Here is an 18,484-nt window from a genome sequence, read left to right as displayed (position 1 = left end):
AAGGTCGATAGCCGGAGTATGAATGTGTGTGTGTGACACAGAGAGAGAGAGAGAGAGAGAGAGAGAGAGAGAGAGAGAGAGAGAGAGAGAGAGAGAGAGAGAGAGAGAGAGAGGACGGCCCACTCAGACCCCCCCTCCAGCTCTCCTGGGCTGCCAACCCACCCACCCACCAGCCCCCCTCTCTGACCCCCCAGGAAGTGCATTCCTGGTCTGCGGCCCAAATTCCAAAATTCCATATCCGTCCCTTTCGCAGAAAGCCCGAAAACAGCACATACATTTGCCGCTACCCCCCCGGTCTCAGGGCACACCTGGTTTCATTTAGGCTCCATCCTCCCACTCCATTCCTAATTTCTCTACCCCCTGTCTTGACTCACCCTCTATCTATCCTTCCACTATACTCCACCCCCAAAGCACCCCCATCAAAATCTCGCTCTCTCTCACTTACACATGGACACAGACGGATATTTATAGCTTGGGAGAACAGTTGGGAGGAATGAGTACAAAAATTTGAGAGAGAGCAAAGCAGAAGGAAAGAGAGAAAGAGTGAAGGAGAAATAAAGGAAAAAGAGAGGGAGGGAGGGAGGGAGGGAAGGACACATGTCTTACTGGAAAAGTGGGTCCATTTTTTTCTCCTATCTAAATATTTAAACTGGAGGCCCTTGCTGGATGCTATAAAGACAGAAATGTTTAGATGTAGGGCAGTGGAAAGACTGACCCCAATTTGAAGATTACACCTCGGATTCTTAGCTTCAAGGACACACTCATGCAGCAACGGAAGTACATGATGCTTTAATTTCTTTAACAGCGTAAATCAATCACGTTCTGCAGGATAATTACCAAAAAACCCAGCCAGCTAGGATACACAGCCCCCACAGGAAATGTAGAAATGCCCTCTTGATTTCATTACACATTTATTATGGTGCATGAGACTAATAGTCCAGCAGTAGAATGTCTTCATCTAAATATGGTGTCTTTGCAGAAGCAGAGAAATGCACTCAAACGCTACATCATGCTGTTATTGTACATAAATCCCACAGAACATGTCCCTACCACCTGGAGGGACACAGGGGGCTGATAGCCCCATGCAGTTGACCAACTGCCCCCACACAGACGCACACACACTCAGAGAAACTTATGCTCTCATAAATACCCACTTATAGAGATGCTCCAATAAATACATATTTACAGGGACACAGCCACTCTAATATGTACCCGCTTACTAGGAGAAACTTGATAAAAAAAAATACCTGTTTATAAGGAGAGTCATTGTATTAAGTACCCACTTACAAGGACAGTCTCTCATAAATACCCACCTGCAGAGACATGTATTCCTGTTGTGTGACTTATCTTCCTTACCTGCCATATATATTACCCATGTAGTGTCTGATCTTGTGTTTGATTAAATCTTCCTGTATTATTCCTACGGGTCATTCCATGCCAATTCACCCAGAATTCAGAACTTTTCCAACTTCATGTCATGGATTTTCTCGAAAAAATTTGTGTGAAATCTTCTGTTAAATTCATGGGACCTTGCAAAATTCTATAGCTCTACTCCAAATACTTTTCTTAGTTATGAATTTTTGAAGTTTGACCCTCTGAGCTAAATGTCATCATTTTTGTGATTATTTGTATGTGTATTATAAGCCTCACCAATTGCTTATTTTTCACTGGATTGGGTTGAAATTTATACTGAACATCCAAGAAACCCTACAGACAATTTGCAACATGTATACATGTAAATAGTTGTGCTGAATGTTTTACAGTAAAAGTAAATAATTTTTTACCCGAATGCAGAATCTTCAATTGTCAAAAATTAATATCTCTACTAGTTTTCACATTCTTGCAACCAAATTTTGATTCTGTGTAGTATTAATATAGTTCTATCACATCTAGAAGTTATTTGGTCCTGCATAAAAGATTGAGTGCCACAGATCTTGCTAAATATAGCTTTGGAGCTGAAAAACCCACTTTTTAAGATATTTTGACTGTATATTTTTCCAAGAAGGATTATTTCAATTTCTTTGAAACTTTTTTTATGGGAAAGTGTTAATATTCATTGCAGATATATAAAACATTCAAAGATGTTATATTACTCCATCATTTAATAATTTTCTGAAAATTGCGAATTTTTTAATAATAATATATGTGTATTGCGCTAAGGAACTAAGATTAATATTTTCCAGACAAATGGAACAAGATGACATCATCTAGTATGCAACAAACCAAGCCATTACAAGCTGTAACTTGCAAATTTCCTGAACCCAATGAAAAACAGGCTCAATAGGTATCACACAGGGATAGAAAACCTTTAATCAACATAGTACAAATATCTATCTATGAAATAAAACCACTGAATGTATTACAGCCAATGAAAAGATATCTATGTTCCCAGGGTACTAAGTTCCCCAGTTCAATATTCTCTTAACACACCAGCTAATGCTAACCTTGCATCTAACGCTAATGTTAATAGCAATCAAAATGGTAATGCTAACACTTAACCACATACTAATGCTAATGCTAACACAACCCTAACCCTAAAACTAACCCTAATCCCTATCCCAAACTCTGACTCTCACCCAAATTTCAAAGCTAAATCTGACATTAATGCTAATGCTAACCGGAAAGCTAAAGCTAATACTAACCCTAGAACTAATGCTAAAGCTAACCCTAACCTGAACCTCCATTTGGGCCCTTGGAAGCATTATCCATGTCATATTAAGCAAATACAGAGCTGGGAAACATCTTTTTCAGGTTCCCATTATGTGCTATATACAGCTGGGGAACACAGGACACTGGGAACACAGGAATGACCCCATGAAAAGTATGAAAAATTAGCTAGTTTCAAAAAATTTTTAAATGATGGAGTAATACAACATCTTTAAATGTTTTATATATCTGGAATGAATATTAACACTTTCCCATAAAAAAGTTTCAAGGAAACTGAAATAATCCTTCTTGGGAAAATATATTCAAAATATCTTAAAAAGTGGGTTTTTCAGCTCCAAAGCTATATTTAGCAAGATCTGTGGCACACAAATCAAAATTTGGTTGCAAGAATGTGAAACTAGTAGAGATATTAATTTTTGAAAATTGAAGATTCTGCATTCGGGTAAAAAAATTATTTACTTTTAATAATTTGATTACTGTAAAACATTCAGCACAGCTATTTACATGAATACATGTTGCAAATTATCCTTAGGGGTTCTTGGATGTTCAGTATAAATTTCAACCCAATCCACTGAAAAATAAGCAATTGGTGAGGCTTATAATAAGTTTTCTCTTGGATTCCACTGTGAGGTTAAGCTACTTGCAGTCATCTTTCACATAGATGTCCTCACAGTTATTTTCTGATAAAGACTTACAGCCTGCCACAGCATACACATTTTGTCTTACAAACACATCATGCACATTCGTGCACACACACACACACACAATCACACACAGACGTGTATGCACACAAATTCTCTCACATACACACACATACATGTATACACACCACACACCACACACATTCAGTAAACACACACGGACATACATATCACACGTTCACACACGTTCTCTCTCACACACACACACTAAAACTAAACACACTATGTGCATGTTGGAACAGTTTCAAACAATCACTTTTATTTAAGTGTAACCATGACTGACAACCTACACTAGAGGAGCAACACAAAGTGTGGCCATGGTATATTTACAAACCAAATATAACGGGAGAGAGAGAAAGAGAGAGAGAAGGGAAGAGGATGGATGAAGAAGCGGAAGGAGAGATAGAGAGCAGGTCCACCAAAACAGCAGACTGAGAGAAATGAGAAAGGAACAGTAAGACATGTTTACAGAGCAGGGAGAGAGGAGAGAGAGCTGGAAGGAGAGAAGAGAAAAGAAGGAAGGAGGGAGGAGAGATGGAGACAAGAGAGCAGCGCATGTCCTAGTCATGGTACATTTTGAGAATGCAGCTCTTGACGACACCCATGTATCTGTCCCAAACCACCTGGTGCCTAGGAGAGAGAGGGAGAGGGAGCATTAAGAAGCACAGAAGCATTTATACTGAAATCAAGAAAGTTGTGTAACATGTTTTCATTAAACTATATTTATTTGTGTTTTTGGTTTAATGAGTGGCCCTTGTTTTGATTGAGTGCTGAGATGAATATCTCTTTGTTGTGTATGTCGGTGTGCAGCGCTGTGTAAACAGTAAACCACATTCCAGAGTGGGTGAGCTGTAGAGAGGACCCTGTGTGAGAAACAAGGGCTCTACAGATCAGAATACCATGGGACAAGGTGACACCCCCTGGTGGAAGCAAGTAAATACACCGTGACACGGACTAGTAGGAGAGCCCTCAGGGTAGGTCAAGCTTGAGAGCACTGATCCAGGGTCAGCGAACCCAAAGCTATTTTGAGTAAAAAGTAGTGACTAATCTATGAATAGGGGCACAGATGGGTGCACTTGCACAATGACACAGGACCACACTCACTTGAAAGTGTCCAGTATGTGAACGGAGTTGGTGTAGTGGGTGAGGAAGAGCTTTATGTCTCCAGCAGTCCATCTGTCTGACCGGCATGGCTCAATAAACTGAGAGAGAGAGGAAGCAAGAGGCAGAGAAAGGAGAGAGAAAAAGAGGAAAGGAGACAGTGAGAGAGAGAGAAAGCGAGACGGGGAGGAGTGAGGGAGAGAGTGGGATAGGGAGAGAGGGAGGGAGGGAGGGAGGGAGGAGAGAGAGGCAAGAAAGGAGGGAGACAAAGAAAAAGGAAGGCAGAGGGAGACAAAGAGTGAGCAAGAAATGGAGGTAGAGAGAGTGGAGGGGTCAAAGAGAAGATAAAGCTGAGGTTAGGAAACATTACCAAGTAGCCCATACAACACACACACACACACACACATTCATCCACGCTCATATATGTACACAGATATGATATACACATGTACTCACTCACACACACACAAACACACGCACACACACACACACATACTGACATAAATATACATAACACAAAACAAAACAGAAAGAAAGAAGTACCTTCTCCACCAGGTCGATGAAGAAATCTCTAACATCTTTTGCATTCATGAGTTTGGCAGCAATGTTGACCAGGCCTCTGGAGAGATTCTAGGAAAGAGAAAAAGAAGAAGAGCGAAAAACTCATTCTACAGCTTTTACAGAGGTGTGAAAAAGTATTCTCTGTCATGGCCTATTTGGAGCACTGAATGGTTTCAGATTTTCAGACAAAATGTAATATTGTACAAAGGGAACCTGAGTAAACAAAAAAAAGTGTAATGTTTATTTTGTTCCTTCAGTGAAAATAGTTAACATACATTACCCATATCACCCCTGTGAAAATGTAAATGCCCCCTTTAACCTAATATCTGGTTCGACCACCCTTAGCAGCAATAACTGCAACTAAATGCTATGCCTATAATTTGACATGAGCCTCACACATCTCTGTGGATGAATCTTGGCCTACTCTTCATTGCAGAACTGCTTTAACTCTGACAAATCGGTATTTATTCAAGTATGAACTGCTCTTTCCAGGTCCTGCCACATCATCTCTATTCGATTCAAGTCAGGACTTTAACTAGGACACTCCAGAACTTTAACTGTGCTCCTTTTTTGCCATTCATATGTGGACTTGCTTCTGTATTATGGATCACTGTCCTGCTGCATCACCCAGTTATGCTTTAGCTTCAGGTCACGCACAGATGGTCGGGCATTCTCCTTAAGAACTCTCTGGTGCATAGCAGAATTCATGCTTCCTTCAATGATAGCAAGTCGTCCATGTCCGAGGCAGCAAACAGCCCCATACCATCACACTGCCACCACAATGTTTCACTGTATGACGTTCTTACAGTGGAATGCTGTATTTGCTTTACATTACATGAAGTCCAAGAAAAAAAGTCCAAAAAGTCCAAGCCTTCTCCATTTGGAGATAATGGCTCGTACTGTGGTTCAGTGGAGTCCAAAAACCTTAGAAATGGCTTTGTAACCCTTTCCACATTGATATATCTCAACAACTTTTCTGTCAGCTGCTCTGGAATTTCCTTTGATCGTGGAATTGTGTGCCTGTAGAAGCTTTGTGGTGACTGCTTCTCTCTGATGGCAAGTGTGACAGAGAATTAACTGTGGTTATAATTCTCCATCCCAAAGTTTAGCATCCATTACGAGGAAACGAGGGAAAACACGCATCGACTAAAATGGTATTTGTAAAGACACCAAACCATGTTTGATTTCATTCGCTACAGCAAGGTTCTATATATACCATTTAAATTCAACAGGGCTGGTTGCAAACAAGCCTGGCTGTGTTCAGTCTCCAGAATCTAATTATCAACTAAAATTTTGTTGATGTGTTTCAAAACTAAGGGGGGAAATTACCTTTCACGGTGACTTTGTCCATTAAAAGAATGAAATAATTATTTTTAAACTGTGTTTTTTTCAGGTTTTCCTTGTCTAATTTTAAATTTTATTTGATGATATTAAACCATTCAGTGAGAGAAACATGCAATAAAAGAGGAAATCAGGAAAGGGGAAAATACTTTTTTCACACCACTGTACTCCTTAAAAAACAGAAACAGCACATTTAAAACCATCTAATTACAATCACATCTAAACCAACTCCAACACCATGTGTGGGACACAATAATCAGGGTCTTCCTGAGGTAGAAGAACTAAAGAACTACACTGAGGATCTTAACGTAACATCCTCCTTCGGGTCAGTGAGTGACTGCCACAACAGTTAGAAACAGTAAGGTAGAAGCCTTCATGTCATATTCAACCATTGAACAGTTTGAACAGATTTGAACAGTTGTTTTTATTAGCTTTTGCAGACAGTAAAACTCCCTTTAAACGCAACTGTAGGAATTGCATCGGAAACTACTATAAGACAAACCGTGTATAAAAACTAATCTATCTGCCAGTCCAACTGCTTAAGCCTGTGTGGCACCAGGGAGTGTCACTATGTTACACTTGCACCTGCTGCTTCTCTCTGTTGCACACACCTACAGTAGCCATGCTTTTACAGCTGTGATTGATGCTCATTTGGGGGCGGTCCAAACCGATACACTCAGTCTAATAAAACACATTTCCTCCCTAGTGTGTAGTGTCATCCCTTTCACCCTCTCAGCTTGCATAAACACACCTCAAGCACACACCATAGGGGATACTCATGGTCAGGAAAAAGAATTGCAATACCAAAAGATTAAATTACTGTCATTTACTGTCACTTATCCAGACTGACTTACAACTTTTTATACAGCTGGATATTTCTAGAGGCAATCGTGGTACGTTGCCCAAGGGTACAGCAGCAGTGCCCTACCATGGAATCAAACTCACAATCTTTTAGTTACGAGCCCTGGTCCTTACTACTACAACACACAGCTGCCTATATTAGCATAATATTCAATGTTCACCATAGAATACACTATAAGGTAATGCATTACAAAACATACTTACCACCAAAAAAGCTGTGCTTTTCAATGTGGGAAGAAAAGCATCAACTACAGCATCAACTCCATCCCAGATTAACACCAACTGTTTTACCTTTACCTTTCACTAAATCTGATTCAAATCCCGGTTAAAAAGGGGACGTATTGTGTGGTATACTCTCTCTTGGCTGTGACTAGGGAAAACGACAAACTGCAAGTGACACACACTGCTGTGTCCTCATGTTCTCGAGGGGACAGGCAACACTGCGCAACAACGAACATACAGCAGATGTGTCAGGCCATGTTGGGCTGCGAGGACGCTGACTCTGTCACCTTGAAGTTAGCCTCCATCTCATTGAAGACTTTGGTCTTCCCCCTGAGGGCTGTGCACACAAGGCTGGAAGAGGAGGGCAAAGAGAGAGGGATAGGGTGTGAGACGAGGAAGAGGAGGCTGGATTTTAGCATCAGCAGATCTCTGCCTTGCTCAGGCCTCTGTTTCACATGGTGCATGCGTTAGCCCAGTGCTAGCTTAGAGATGCATCGGAGTATGAAACAAGACTGTCACCTTCCAGCGTGAGAGAGTGAATTTAAACTGCAGATTCAAGTCAATATTAAAAACTTCCCATCATTACACATACTGGTACACACACACAAACTCACACACCTTTTCCACTCCCCTGAAACAATACACATGTAGTACATTCATACTTATTCACAAGAACACACATGCAAACACATACATGCATAGGCATGCTTACACATGTACAGCATATGCACGTGCACACACACACACACACAAACACATTAACGCACACACCTCTTGTGTTGATCCAGCATGTCTTTATCAGTGATTAAAACCTTCAGGTCTTTCAGGTCCTGCAGGAACTCTTTGTCCAGATCCACATCCATGTCCTCCACCATGTTATCTGAGGGAGAGCAAGGGTATACTCATGAACACTCTACATCAGCAAGGTCTTAACTACTAAGTGAGCAGCAACTGTCCACTTCCAAAATTTTCAACCATTTCCAAATAACACTGTTCTGACTGAAACTGACATGGACACTGCCCCCTGCAGTACTGTAAAGATTTGATCCATTCATCATGCAGGCATTTACAGATGCTCTTCAATACAGAAATGAGATATTTAAAGTACTCAGGATGCTGTTTAAAACAGTATCTTTACCAATACTTTACTATTCTCGGGGGAAATGGCGGAGAGCGGTGCCGTGTGAGGATGCGTTTTTTCTGAGATCCTCACTAGAACTGTTATTCCATACAGCCATTTAATGTTATAATTATCCAAAACATTCATCAGACCATGCATTAGGCTTGATATTTTGATTTTACGCCGGTGAGAAATATCAAAAAACTCTCGAACAATGCCTGACACATGTGCTAACTCCAGGGCCAACCCAGATGCTAATTCTGCACCTGACTGGAGACCCGGGCAGGATGCTATCCTCCAAGTGATTGCCGAGCTGCGGACTGAACTACTCACTAAAGCGGAGGGACAATCTGCTGAAATTCGGAACCAGGTCGACTAGCTCAGAGCAGGAATTAAGTCTGTAAATGATAACGCAAATGCCAAAAGCGAGGCTCTGGATAAACAGGCGGTCGCCCTCGAGTCCGCAGCCGACAGCCACTCCATTTTGATGGCGGCTCTGGAATGGGACATGGCTAACGTGCAGAGGGAACTTGCCACTCTTAGGGTATGAAACAAGGATCTGAAGGCACGGTTGCGCCGTTGCAACCTACGCATTACCGGGATAAAGGAGAGGCAAAAGGACGGAAAGCGCCCAACTGACTTTATATCTCAGTGCCTGAAGGAGACGCTCGGCCTCGATAAGCTCCCTTTACTTGACCGGGCACATCGTACGCTGCATGAGAGGCCAGGCAACAATGATCCACTGAGAGCTTGGTCATCAGATGTCACTATTTTCAGGAGAAGGAGGCAATTCTAAGAAAAGCCAGGCAAATGAAACAACTGACCGCCAGGGACGGCGATAAGATCCGCGTCCAACCGGATTACACTCAGGCAGTTGCCAAGCGGAGGGCTGAGTACAACGAGGTGCGGGACTTGCTGAGGACCTACGAGGGGATACACTACGAGCTGAGGATGACGACGCCGGACGGCAAGTGTACATGCTTTAAGGATCCCAAACAGGCCAAGGACTTCATTATGAAGAACCTTAAATGCAAAGCGTGACAACATCCTTTCTGTGATGTTTCACATTTGATATATGGCGGTATGTTGGACTAACGTTATTTGGACTGCAACCCTCATAGCCCATCTCAAAGAGGCTAAAGACTTTGCTTAAGTTTAATGATGTTTTACTTATTCCAGTGACCGCCAGCAAAAAGGTAAATATATTTAATTTTTCATTTTTGGTTGGCAGAGCTCTGTTAACACATAGTTGGTTGGTTTAGTAATTTCCTGGCAGGATGGCTATTCTCCACGGCTTACCTATATAACGTGGCCGACGTTACCCACATGAAGTGGGTCATAACTTAGGCCCTAGGTTGGAAATTTAAAGAGTGTGTTATATGTATGATTACAGTTAAGTTTAGCTGCAACATTTTATTTTGATGTTCATATAGTTCTAGTGAGGCTCAGTCTCACAAGGTAAGCTTTGATATGTTATGCGACAGCATGTGATTGGGGGTTATGCAGCCTCTTATTTTGGGTAGGGCCAGCAATGGGGTTTTGTGGATTGTATGTTTTATGTCGTATCGTCGTGCTTTCTGTTTTCTTCATGTCTTCCGACATTGACTTTAACTCCACAATGTTACAGAGACTTGTTACTCTTTAGACTGTTTTATGAGCCATGCTGGCTCTAGTTTGGCTGCTATTATGTCATTGTTGATACCGGAATATGGCAGTCCCTAATACTAGTAGATCAGGGCAGGCAAATACTAAATGTACTAATTGGAACACCAAAGGGCTTAACCATCCAGTAAAATGTAATAAGGTGTTCTCACACTTATTAAAGCTGCGAACAGACATAGCATTCTTAACTGAAACTCACTTGCTTAATATGGACCGCACGAGACTTAGTAGACGGGGCTTTTCCCAGATTTTTCAATGCTAGATGCTGGAGCATAGCCATTCTCATTCATAGGGATGTGCAACTTGTGAAATCAAAGGTAATTTCTGATAAAGATGGTAATTTTATTATTGTTCAAGGACATTTGTTTAATTTACCATTTACAGCGACAAGAGACAAGTGGCTGTTGCAAAGCCAAAATAGACTAGACCCGAGGCCTGGTTTATGCAAATACTGAGCGATGTGGCACGGCGAAGGCAGCGTGACACACATTGCTGAAACAAATGATCCAACATTTTGCTTCCAGTCAAACATGGAGGAGATGCTTATCGTGGCAGTGTCGGGTTTCCCCATACTCTACAATTTGTCTCTTGATACGTACAGAGATATAGCCTAAATAAAAAACATGCATAGAGAAGGGTGTCCAAAATCGTGGAGATGCCTGGTATACATATTCACATATAGCCTATGTGCACTGCAGTCACAGCTTTTTAGCTTTAACTTTAATACAGTGCCCAACCACTACCTAGCTACCTAACTAGCTAGCTACACCGCAACACTTGCTAACAAATGCAGTGTAATTTATAGCAATTCAAGAGGAACGTAGTTGTTCATGTTCGTTAGCTAGCTAGCTAGTTGTTCATATTAGGCTAGCAAGAAAACGTTCACAATTGCAAAGCTGCTATTGGCAGTCAGCTACGTTTTGTCAGTCACTGCAGCTACCTTACAAACCAGCTTTCCCTGAGCTAACTGATGCAAACACATTCCTGCTTCGTGTCATTAATAAGTAGACAATGATACAGGTTGGTTTTGTTTTTAAGGAGCTATACCTATGTGTTCCTCAAATAAAAAGACTTTGGTATACAGCCATGCGTCACTTAACGTCCACGATACATTCTGTGAAAAATTATGTGATTTGGACGTTGTGCAAACACCATACTATATACTAGCAAACCTATATGGAATAGGCACGAGATTGGATGCTGCTGCTTACGAGTCGAAGCACACACTGTTATACGGCAAACTTCTTAATTGTAAGTATGCAAATTTCACATTAAAACAGCGATAGAAAGTACAGTACATAGGCTACATAAGACATTAGCATAGGCGTTTATTATGACTATCAAGGCATATGTATTATACGGTATACTATGTACTGTAGCATTATACGCCTGGCAGCACAATCTCTCTATTTCCATGAGACATGAGATAGACATGTTGCGTGCGGGAAGCACTGCCTTCACTACGTCCGCTATGTCCCATTGTGCGATCGGGATTTTTATACTTTATTATAACCTTGTGGGACTACGGACATATATGCGAACGGACGTTGTCCAAATGGACGTTAAGCGGCGCATGACTGTACAAGCCTTTGGCCTTTTCTTTAGCGATTTTCACAATTTCCAGTGACTCTGCATTTGTAAATGTGTGTTCCCTTTAGAGCTTTTTAAACATCTCTCCAAATATGGAAAGCATCTATATGGTATTTCATATCTCATTCTTATCGAATCGATATCGAATCGGAATCGAATCAAATCAGATTGAATTGAATTGTTAGCTTGTGAATCGGAATCAAATCAAATCAGGGCATCTGTGCCAATACCCAGCCCTAGCGTTTACGCCCCCAACTGGGATAATGCAAAATTTTTCAGCAATTTTTTTTCTCTACTTCCAGAGTTGAATAGTCACCAATTGACTCACGGGGGAGACATAAACTGTGTTCTAAACCCCACTCTGGATCGCTCCAGAGCCATACCTGGAACACTAAGTAAATCAGCAGAGACTTTCTCCAGGCGTACGGGGTGGTGGACACACGGAGGTATAAAAATCCAGTGGCTAGACAGTATTCTTTCTTTTCTGCAGCACATCAATGATATTCCAGGATAGTCTTAATCCACGTCTTCTGTCTGATGAAGATTTTGTTAACTGCCTATCCACTAAAATTGACTTCTTTCTAGAAATGAATCAGTCACCAGATACGAGCCATTGTAACCTCTGGCAAATGAAGCATACTTGCGCGGACAGATAATATCCTATAATGCCAGTATGAAAAAAAGACAGCACAGCAGTCTTTTCAGCAGGTTAATGATGTTGATTATAGGCACTCAGCAGCTCCCTCTGCTGACCTATATAGGGAGAGAATGGCTTTGCTGACGGAATTTGACATCCTTTCGACTGAGGAGGCTAAGGAGCTTCATCTCAAATCTTGTCAAGAATTCTATGAGCATGGGAAACGAGCCAGTACAATACTATGCCACCAGTTAAGACAATCTGCAGAGGTTGGATTCATAGCAGAGATTGACACTCCAAACGGAACAACTACTGATCAAAAAGGCATTAATAATCAATTTAGAAAATTTTATGAGGACCTCTACACCACTGATAGTCTTGAGATGCCGACTGTAGGCTCACAAGATCAGACAGATCTTGATAGTAGTATCTCAACAGCTGAAATTGATCAGGCAATGAGGAGCGGTAAAGCTCCAGGGCCAGACAGCTTCCCTGCCACAGGGCTGATAAATGCTTGGTAACACACTCTAGGGTTTGTGTATGTATCTTACCCACAGCCCCCACTGTCCAGTTGTTGATGAGCTGCACTGCACAGAAGGCAAAGTCCTGGAACGACAAATACTGCAGCTTCCTCTTCCCCGTCTCAAAGCGATTATTCGCAAAGAACACAATCGCCGCATAGTCCCTACAGTGAGTGAATGAGTGGTACATAAGAAGACAGAGAGACAGAAAGATGGATAGAGGTAGACAGAGGGAGACAGAGAGAAAGAGGGAGGAAAAAGAATAAATGGACATTAAGTGCAGAATCAGCACTGGCAACAAAAGAGCACACTTCTTCACTCACGCCCGTAGAGTGAGTGGGTCCAGCACAGTTCAACATCTACATCATTTCACTAGCCACAATGTGAGAGCCAGCTTCTGGTCTCACTCCACACCATAAAGAAATCAGATTCCTGCTACACACAGATGAATTGGTTCTGCCATGGTACAGAGAACCTGGGCTGCAGCTAGGGCTGGGTATTGGCACAGATGCCCTGATTTGATTTGATTCCGATTCACAAGCTAACGATTTGATTAAATTCGATTCGATTTGATTCAGTTCCGTTTCGATATCGATTCGATGAAAATGAGACATGAAATACTATATAGCAGCTTTCCATATTTGGAGAGATGTTTAAAAAGCTCTAAAGAGAACACAAATTTACAAATGCAGAGTCACTGGTAATTGTGAAAATCACTAAAGAAAAGGCCAAAGGCTTGTACAGTCATGCGCCGCTTAACGTCCATTTGGACAACGTCCGTTCGCATATACGTCCGTAGTCCCATAAGGTTATAATAAAGTTTAAAAATCCCGATCGCACAACGGGACGTAGCGGACATAGTGAAGGCAGTGCTTCCCGCATGCAACAACAGTTGTTTTAATGTGAACTTTGCATACTTACAATTAAGAAGTTTGCCATATAACAGTGCATGCTTCGACCCGTAAGCAGCAGCAGCATCCAATCTCGTGCGTATTCCATACAGGTTTGTATATAAGTACAGTATATAATATGGTGTTCGCACAACATAATTTTTCACAGAACGTATCGTGGACGTTAAGCGACGCATGGCTGTATACCAAAGTCTTTTTATTTGAGGAACACATAGGTATAGTTCCTTAAAAACAAAACCACCCTGTATCACTGCCTACTTATTAATGACACGAAGCAGCAATGTGTTTGCATCAGTTAGCTCAGGGAAAGCTGGTTTGTAAGGTAGCTACAATGACTGACAAAACACAGCTAACTGCCAATAGCAACTTTGCAATTGTGAACGTTTTCTTGCTAGCCTAATATGAACAACTAGCTAGCTAGCTAACGAACATGAACAATATGTTTCTCTTGATTGCACTAAATTACACTGCATTTGTTAGCAAGTGTTGCGGTTCAGTTTAGCTAGCTAGCTAGTTAGGTAGCTAGGTAGTGGTTGGGCACTGTATTAAAGTTAAAGCTAAAAAGCTGTGACCGTAAGGTTAGCCATGGTGAACACTGAGAGGTCGTATCATAGTAAAAAAAATTGACGTAACAGGTTTTCCTCTATGCGCTTGCAGGTCGTTAAACGTTAAAAGTTAAACGAGAGAGTGACATCTAATGGGGGACGACGACTAGTAATTGCCTTTAATCGGACAGCTAGGCTATGTCAGCGCATGTCTATTTAATTCTTTGGCTATGTTAGACCATTTCGGAAATGAACCTAGAAAACCTGAAAAAATGCATATTAGCCTAAAAGATTGATCCATAAATTTTACAGATCGATATCGAATGGGATGAATTTCAAAAAACGATTAATCGAAAAAACGATATTTTTGCACACCCCTAGCTGCAGCAGAGCCTGTCTCTACTCGAGCAGTGCTGTCAGACCTGGGCCCCGGCAGGGAATGTGAAAAAGACTGCCAGTATAATGTCCCACAAAAAAGATCCAGATCCCAAGGACATAAATCCAACTTTACATCAGGAAGAAACATGTTGAAGAAAATTGCAAATATAAGCCAACATATGCATGTCCATGTGCCCAATGCAACCTGATATTTGTAACCAGGAAATTATATACGGGTCTGTATTAATCGATCCAGAAACATGTGTCATCACAAGCCACAGACTTGGAGAGTGACACACTTGCACAGGGCACTGTGCCTTCCTTCCCACTGCTCACCTGGCCAACTTATCAGACAACAGGAAGTGTTGCTGTATGTTTTCCACCAGAGAGCCCTTGAGCTCCTCCACCACTTTAAACACACGTTTGAAGTTATCAAACTGCAAAAGAGACACAGACATCACACACACACACACATACGCACAATGGAGCAGGCCGCTAAGAGTATTCTTTACCGTCACTGCTTTGTCACTAGTTTGTAACACAATGGTCTATTTGACACATCAGTAATCAAGGAATGTCTTTGCAGAGATCCTTACACATCTTATCAATGCTGAAATTCATCCACACAGTCAAGTGCTACGTGTTGGTCACTCTAAAACAGTAGTTGTCATTGAATGCAAAAAGCACAAGAAGCGGCACTATTTTCCCCACCTGACGCCTACAGCTCTTCAGCGTAATCCCTGTCTTCGCGCTCACATCATCCAGGTCCTTCTTGGTGCCCTTTGAAAGCTTCTTGCCCAGGACTTCACGCACAAATGCATCGTCAAAAGCATAGTACCTACACAATAGAGAACATGTGTGTGCACAGGTACGCATTGACATCAGTGGGGGCTCTGCACGTTGTGAGAGAAAGACAGAAGCAGAGGAGCAAACGCAGAGATGTGTGACAGCTTCTACTGACACCACCTCACACTGGTGGTGCACAGTGCAGGAAATCACACTGTTAGGCTAGATTCCCATCACCTGGACTGCACTCACTCATTCAATCATTCAGTCAGTGATGGCACCTGAAGGTTTAGTGAAGCCAGCTTAACAAAAAAAATTGGGTTAATTAGAATGGTGTGTTTTTGTGAAAGAGATGGACACAGACTAAGGATGACATTTAAGGATAGGGAGGCAAATTTAGACAAAACAGGCAAAACAGACAGAAACACAACAGAGCAACACAAAGGCAGTGTCACAGCTTTAGATGCCCATAATGTACCTTTGTGTATAGGCTAAGACAAGTTCTGGCCCTCATAAAGTGAGTAAGTTTCTTATTCTGTATAAGGATAATTTATTTTGCATATGAAGGTGAGACAGAAACATGAAAGTCTTTTTAAGAGTGTCTGCTAAATGACAATAATGTAATGGGAATGAAATGACATAGGCAGACAGCCCTCACTCCCATTGACCGTGACCTGTGAGAGAGCCACATGGGAACAAAGCAGAAACACTGCCCCACAGACAGCCACTGCCAGACAGACAGGCACTGCCAGATGGATGGGGAGGCACACCTCTCAATAAGCATGGCCTGCCGGTGCGGGGGGATCTGGAACAGAAGCTGATTGGCCAGCTTGCTGGGGCAGTGCAGGAGCCGCTCGCACATCTGGAAGGTGCGGAACTGGTCCATGGTGTCGCTGTGCAGCACCTCCGCGCTCGCCTCACACTCCTGCAGGACCCCGCCCTCCATCCGCACGCGCACCGCATCAGCCACTGAGAGGGGGGGGGGGGACAGTGGGACAGAGGGAGAGAGGGAAGGAGAGAGGAAGGGAGGGAGAGAGCACAGCACAAGTCATCTTTAACATCATAAAGTGTGTTTCAGCTGTTCAGCAACTTTAACATCACCAACTCTACATGTGTTGCTTATTTGTAAAGACATATTAACACTTTGAGCAGCAGTGTGCCGTAGTGGTAAACAGAAGGGGAAGTGACGGAAAGGTTGCTGGTTCCATTTCCTGCTGGGGCACTGCTGCTGTACCCTTAAGCAAGGTTCTTAATCTAGAGTTGAGTAAATATCCCGCTATATAAATGGATAACATGTAAAAATTGTAACCTATGAAAGTCGTTCTGGATAAGAGCATCTGCTAAATGACAATAATATAATGTAATAATATAATAATATAATGTAATAATGTACTTTCTGAGACAGTCAGGTGAATTTGTTAGGTCAATGAATTTGCCAAACCTGTATATCCGTCCAGCCAGAATTGGTAGACTTCTTCGTCCATGATGGTGGTGTTCCCCACAAACACATCAAGCTCCACAGACATCTTTGGGGAAAAAGATAAGGCTGTTTACGAACACTTCTCATCATTTCAAAGCCAGATTTTTTTCTTTAATCTTCCATTTCCCATAAGAGGGATCCCTCTTAAAACGCAGTGAAATTTGCATATTCCAAAGCAAATAGGCAAATGTTCACGTCATAACTCAACAAGCCAAATAGACAATGCATATGCTATGACTTCAAAATATTACGTAATTCTGCCATTATAATCTGTATGATCGATTCCACGGCAAAGGAGAGAACAACATACTGCCAAGTACACGCATTCCTTTGCGTGGTATTTTTTTCCGTTTTACTTGAAAACGCTTTCCCTTTGCCTGTTAATCTGGACCACCATTTGAGGGAGAAAAGTGAATCGGTCGTATGCCATCCCCTTACACTTAAAGGTATAAAAATACAAAACATGTATCGTTTCACATGTACACTCAGTGAAATAATGAGTGAAATCGGTGGCGTTTGCTCGTTTTTGTTTTACAGGTGAAAGTGTAACGGTAAAGAAGAAAAAAATCTTAATTCACATTTATGAAGCAATGTACTCGCTACTAATAAACTATCTAGCAACTACAAACGCCTTGCGAAACAGACACAGCTAGGTTGCTAATTTCCTAACATCAGGTACACATTAACAGTGTTGTAACAGTGCAGGTAATACCTACCTAACCATATTGACAGAGCGACATAACTTAAAAGTAATTCAAGCAGTCTGGCTGACAAGCAACAAAATACCCTACCTAGTTAGCAACACTACGGTACCTAACCAGTTAGCTATCACTATATAAGTACACTACATTTCTTGACGCTCACGTATGTGCAACTAGCTAGCTAGTAATTAATTCAGTTGAGTCTAGATAACCTGTCAACATGTCAAAACATTCACCTTAGTGCGCTTTAACTGACAGCCAAGTTTGTTGACTTAAATTGCTAGCTTACTAGCTAGCTAACTGTCTGTGTATGCAAGCAGGGTTATCCTTGATATAAGCAAGTCTGTTTAGTAGCTACTACCTGGCTAGCAAGCTAGCTAATACCGTTAGTCTACACCAGACAGAAATCACATCATATCGCATATGTTAACCCTCGTGCGCTTGCCAAATTAGCTCTAATCCCAAAACCGTTGCACTGCTGTCAGTAACACACTTTGCCCATCTGTTATTTTTCCTTTTGGGTTTTGCCAGCAAGCGCTTCCTCTAACTGCTTCCGGGTTTGAAAGGGGTTTAAGGGAAATCATTGGGGATTTGCTGCTTACATCATCAACAAAAAATAAGCGTTTCCTGTGTGTATCAAGTTGCAAAGTGTAAATATGGCGTCAAGCTCGGACAATGAATTAAATTCCTATTACGGTG

At 41.8% G+C, this 18,484-nt stretch overlaps 1 protein-coding gene across 3 annotated transcripts; it reads right to left on the bottom strand.

Moving 5' to 3' along the window:
- Positions 1-3,685: 3,685 nt before the first annotated feature.
- On the bottom strand, positions 3,686-18,327 carry fibpa (fibroblast growth factor (acidic) intracellular binding protein a). Of its 3 annotated transcripts, none has more exons than XM_036548185.1 (11): positions 18,279-18,327; positions 17,046-17,130; positions 16,375-16,573; positions 15,530-15,656; positions 15,155-15,255; positions 13,015-13,148; positions 8,226-8,334; positions 7,742-7,805; positions 5,013-5,099; positions 4,473-4,570; positions 3,686-3,998 (listed from the first exon to the last, which is right to left on the bottom strand). In XM_036548185.1, exons 1-11 carry the CDS (start codon positions 18,285-18,287, stop codon positions 3,929-3,931), a joined length of 1,083 nt encoding a protein of 360 aa, XP_036404078.1. In that variant the 5' UTR covers positions 18,288-18,327; the 3' UTR covers positions 3,686-3,928. The 3 variants fall into 3 exon arrangements, with proteins under 3 accessions (XP_036404078.1, XP_036404079.1, XP_036404080.1); XM_036548186.1 differs by having other exon boundaries at positions 18,022-18,303; XM_036548187.1 differs by lacking the exon at positions 18,279-18,327 and adding an exon at positions 17,801-18,000.
- Between the last annotated feature and the right edge of the window lie 157 nt (positions 18,328-18,484).

This window comes from Megalops cyprinoides, chromosome 16 (assembly GCF_013368585.1).
Source record: "Megalops cyprinoides isolate fMegCyp1 chromosome 16, fMegCyp1.pri, whole genome shotgun sequence".
NCBI classification, from domain to species: Eukaryota; Metazoa; Chordata; class Actinopteri; order Elopiformes; family Megalopidae; genus Megalops; species Megalops cyprinoides.
This window is presented reverse-complemented; position numbering and strand designations above follow the sequence as displayed.

What these genes read in the sequence shown, in the direction of transcription:
- fibpa (XM_036548185.1), bottom strand. An exon ending in CAGGCCATGCTTATTGAGAG is followed by an intron (nt 15,657 to 16,374) that starts GTGTGCCTCCCC and finishes TCTATTGTGTAG; the next exon opens with GTACTATGCTTTTGACGATG. An exon ending in AGATGGAGGCTAACTTCAAG is followed by an intron (nt 5,100 to 7,741) that starts GTGACAGAGTCA and finishes TCTCTTTCCTAG; the next exon opens with AATCTCTCCAGAGGCCTGGT.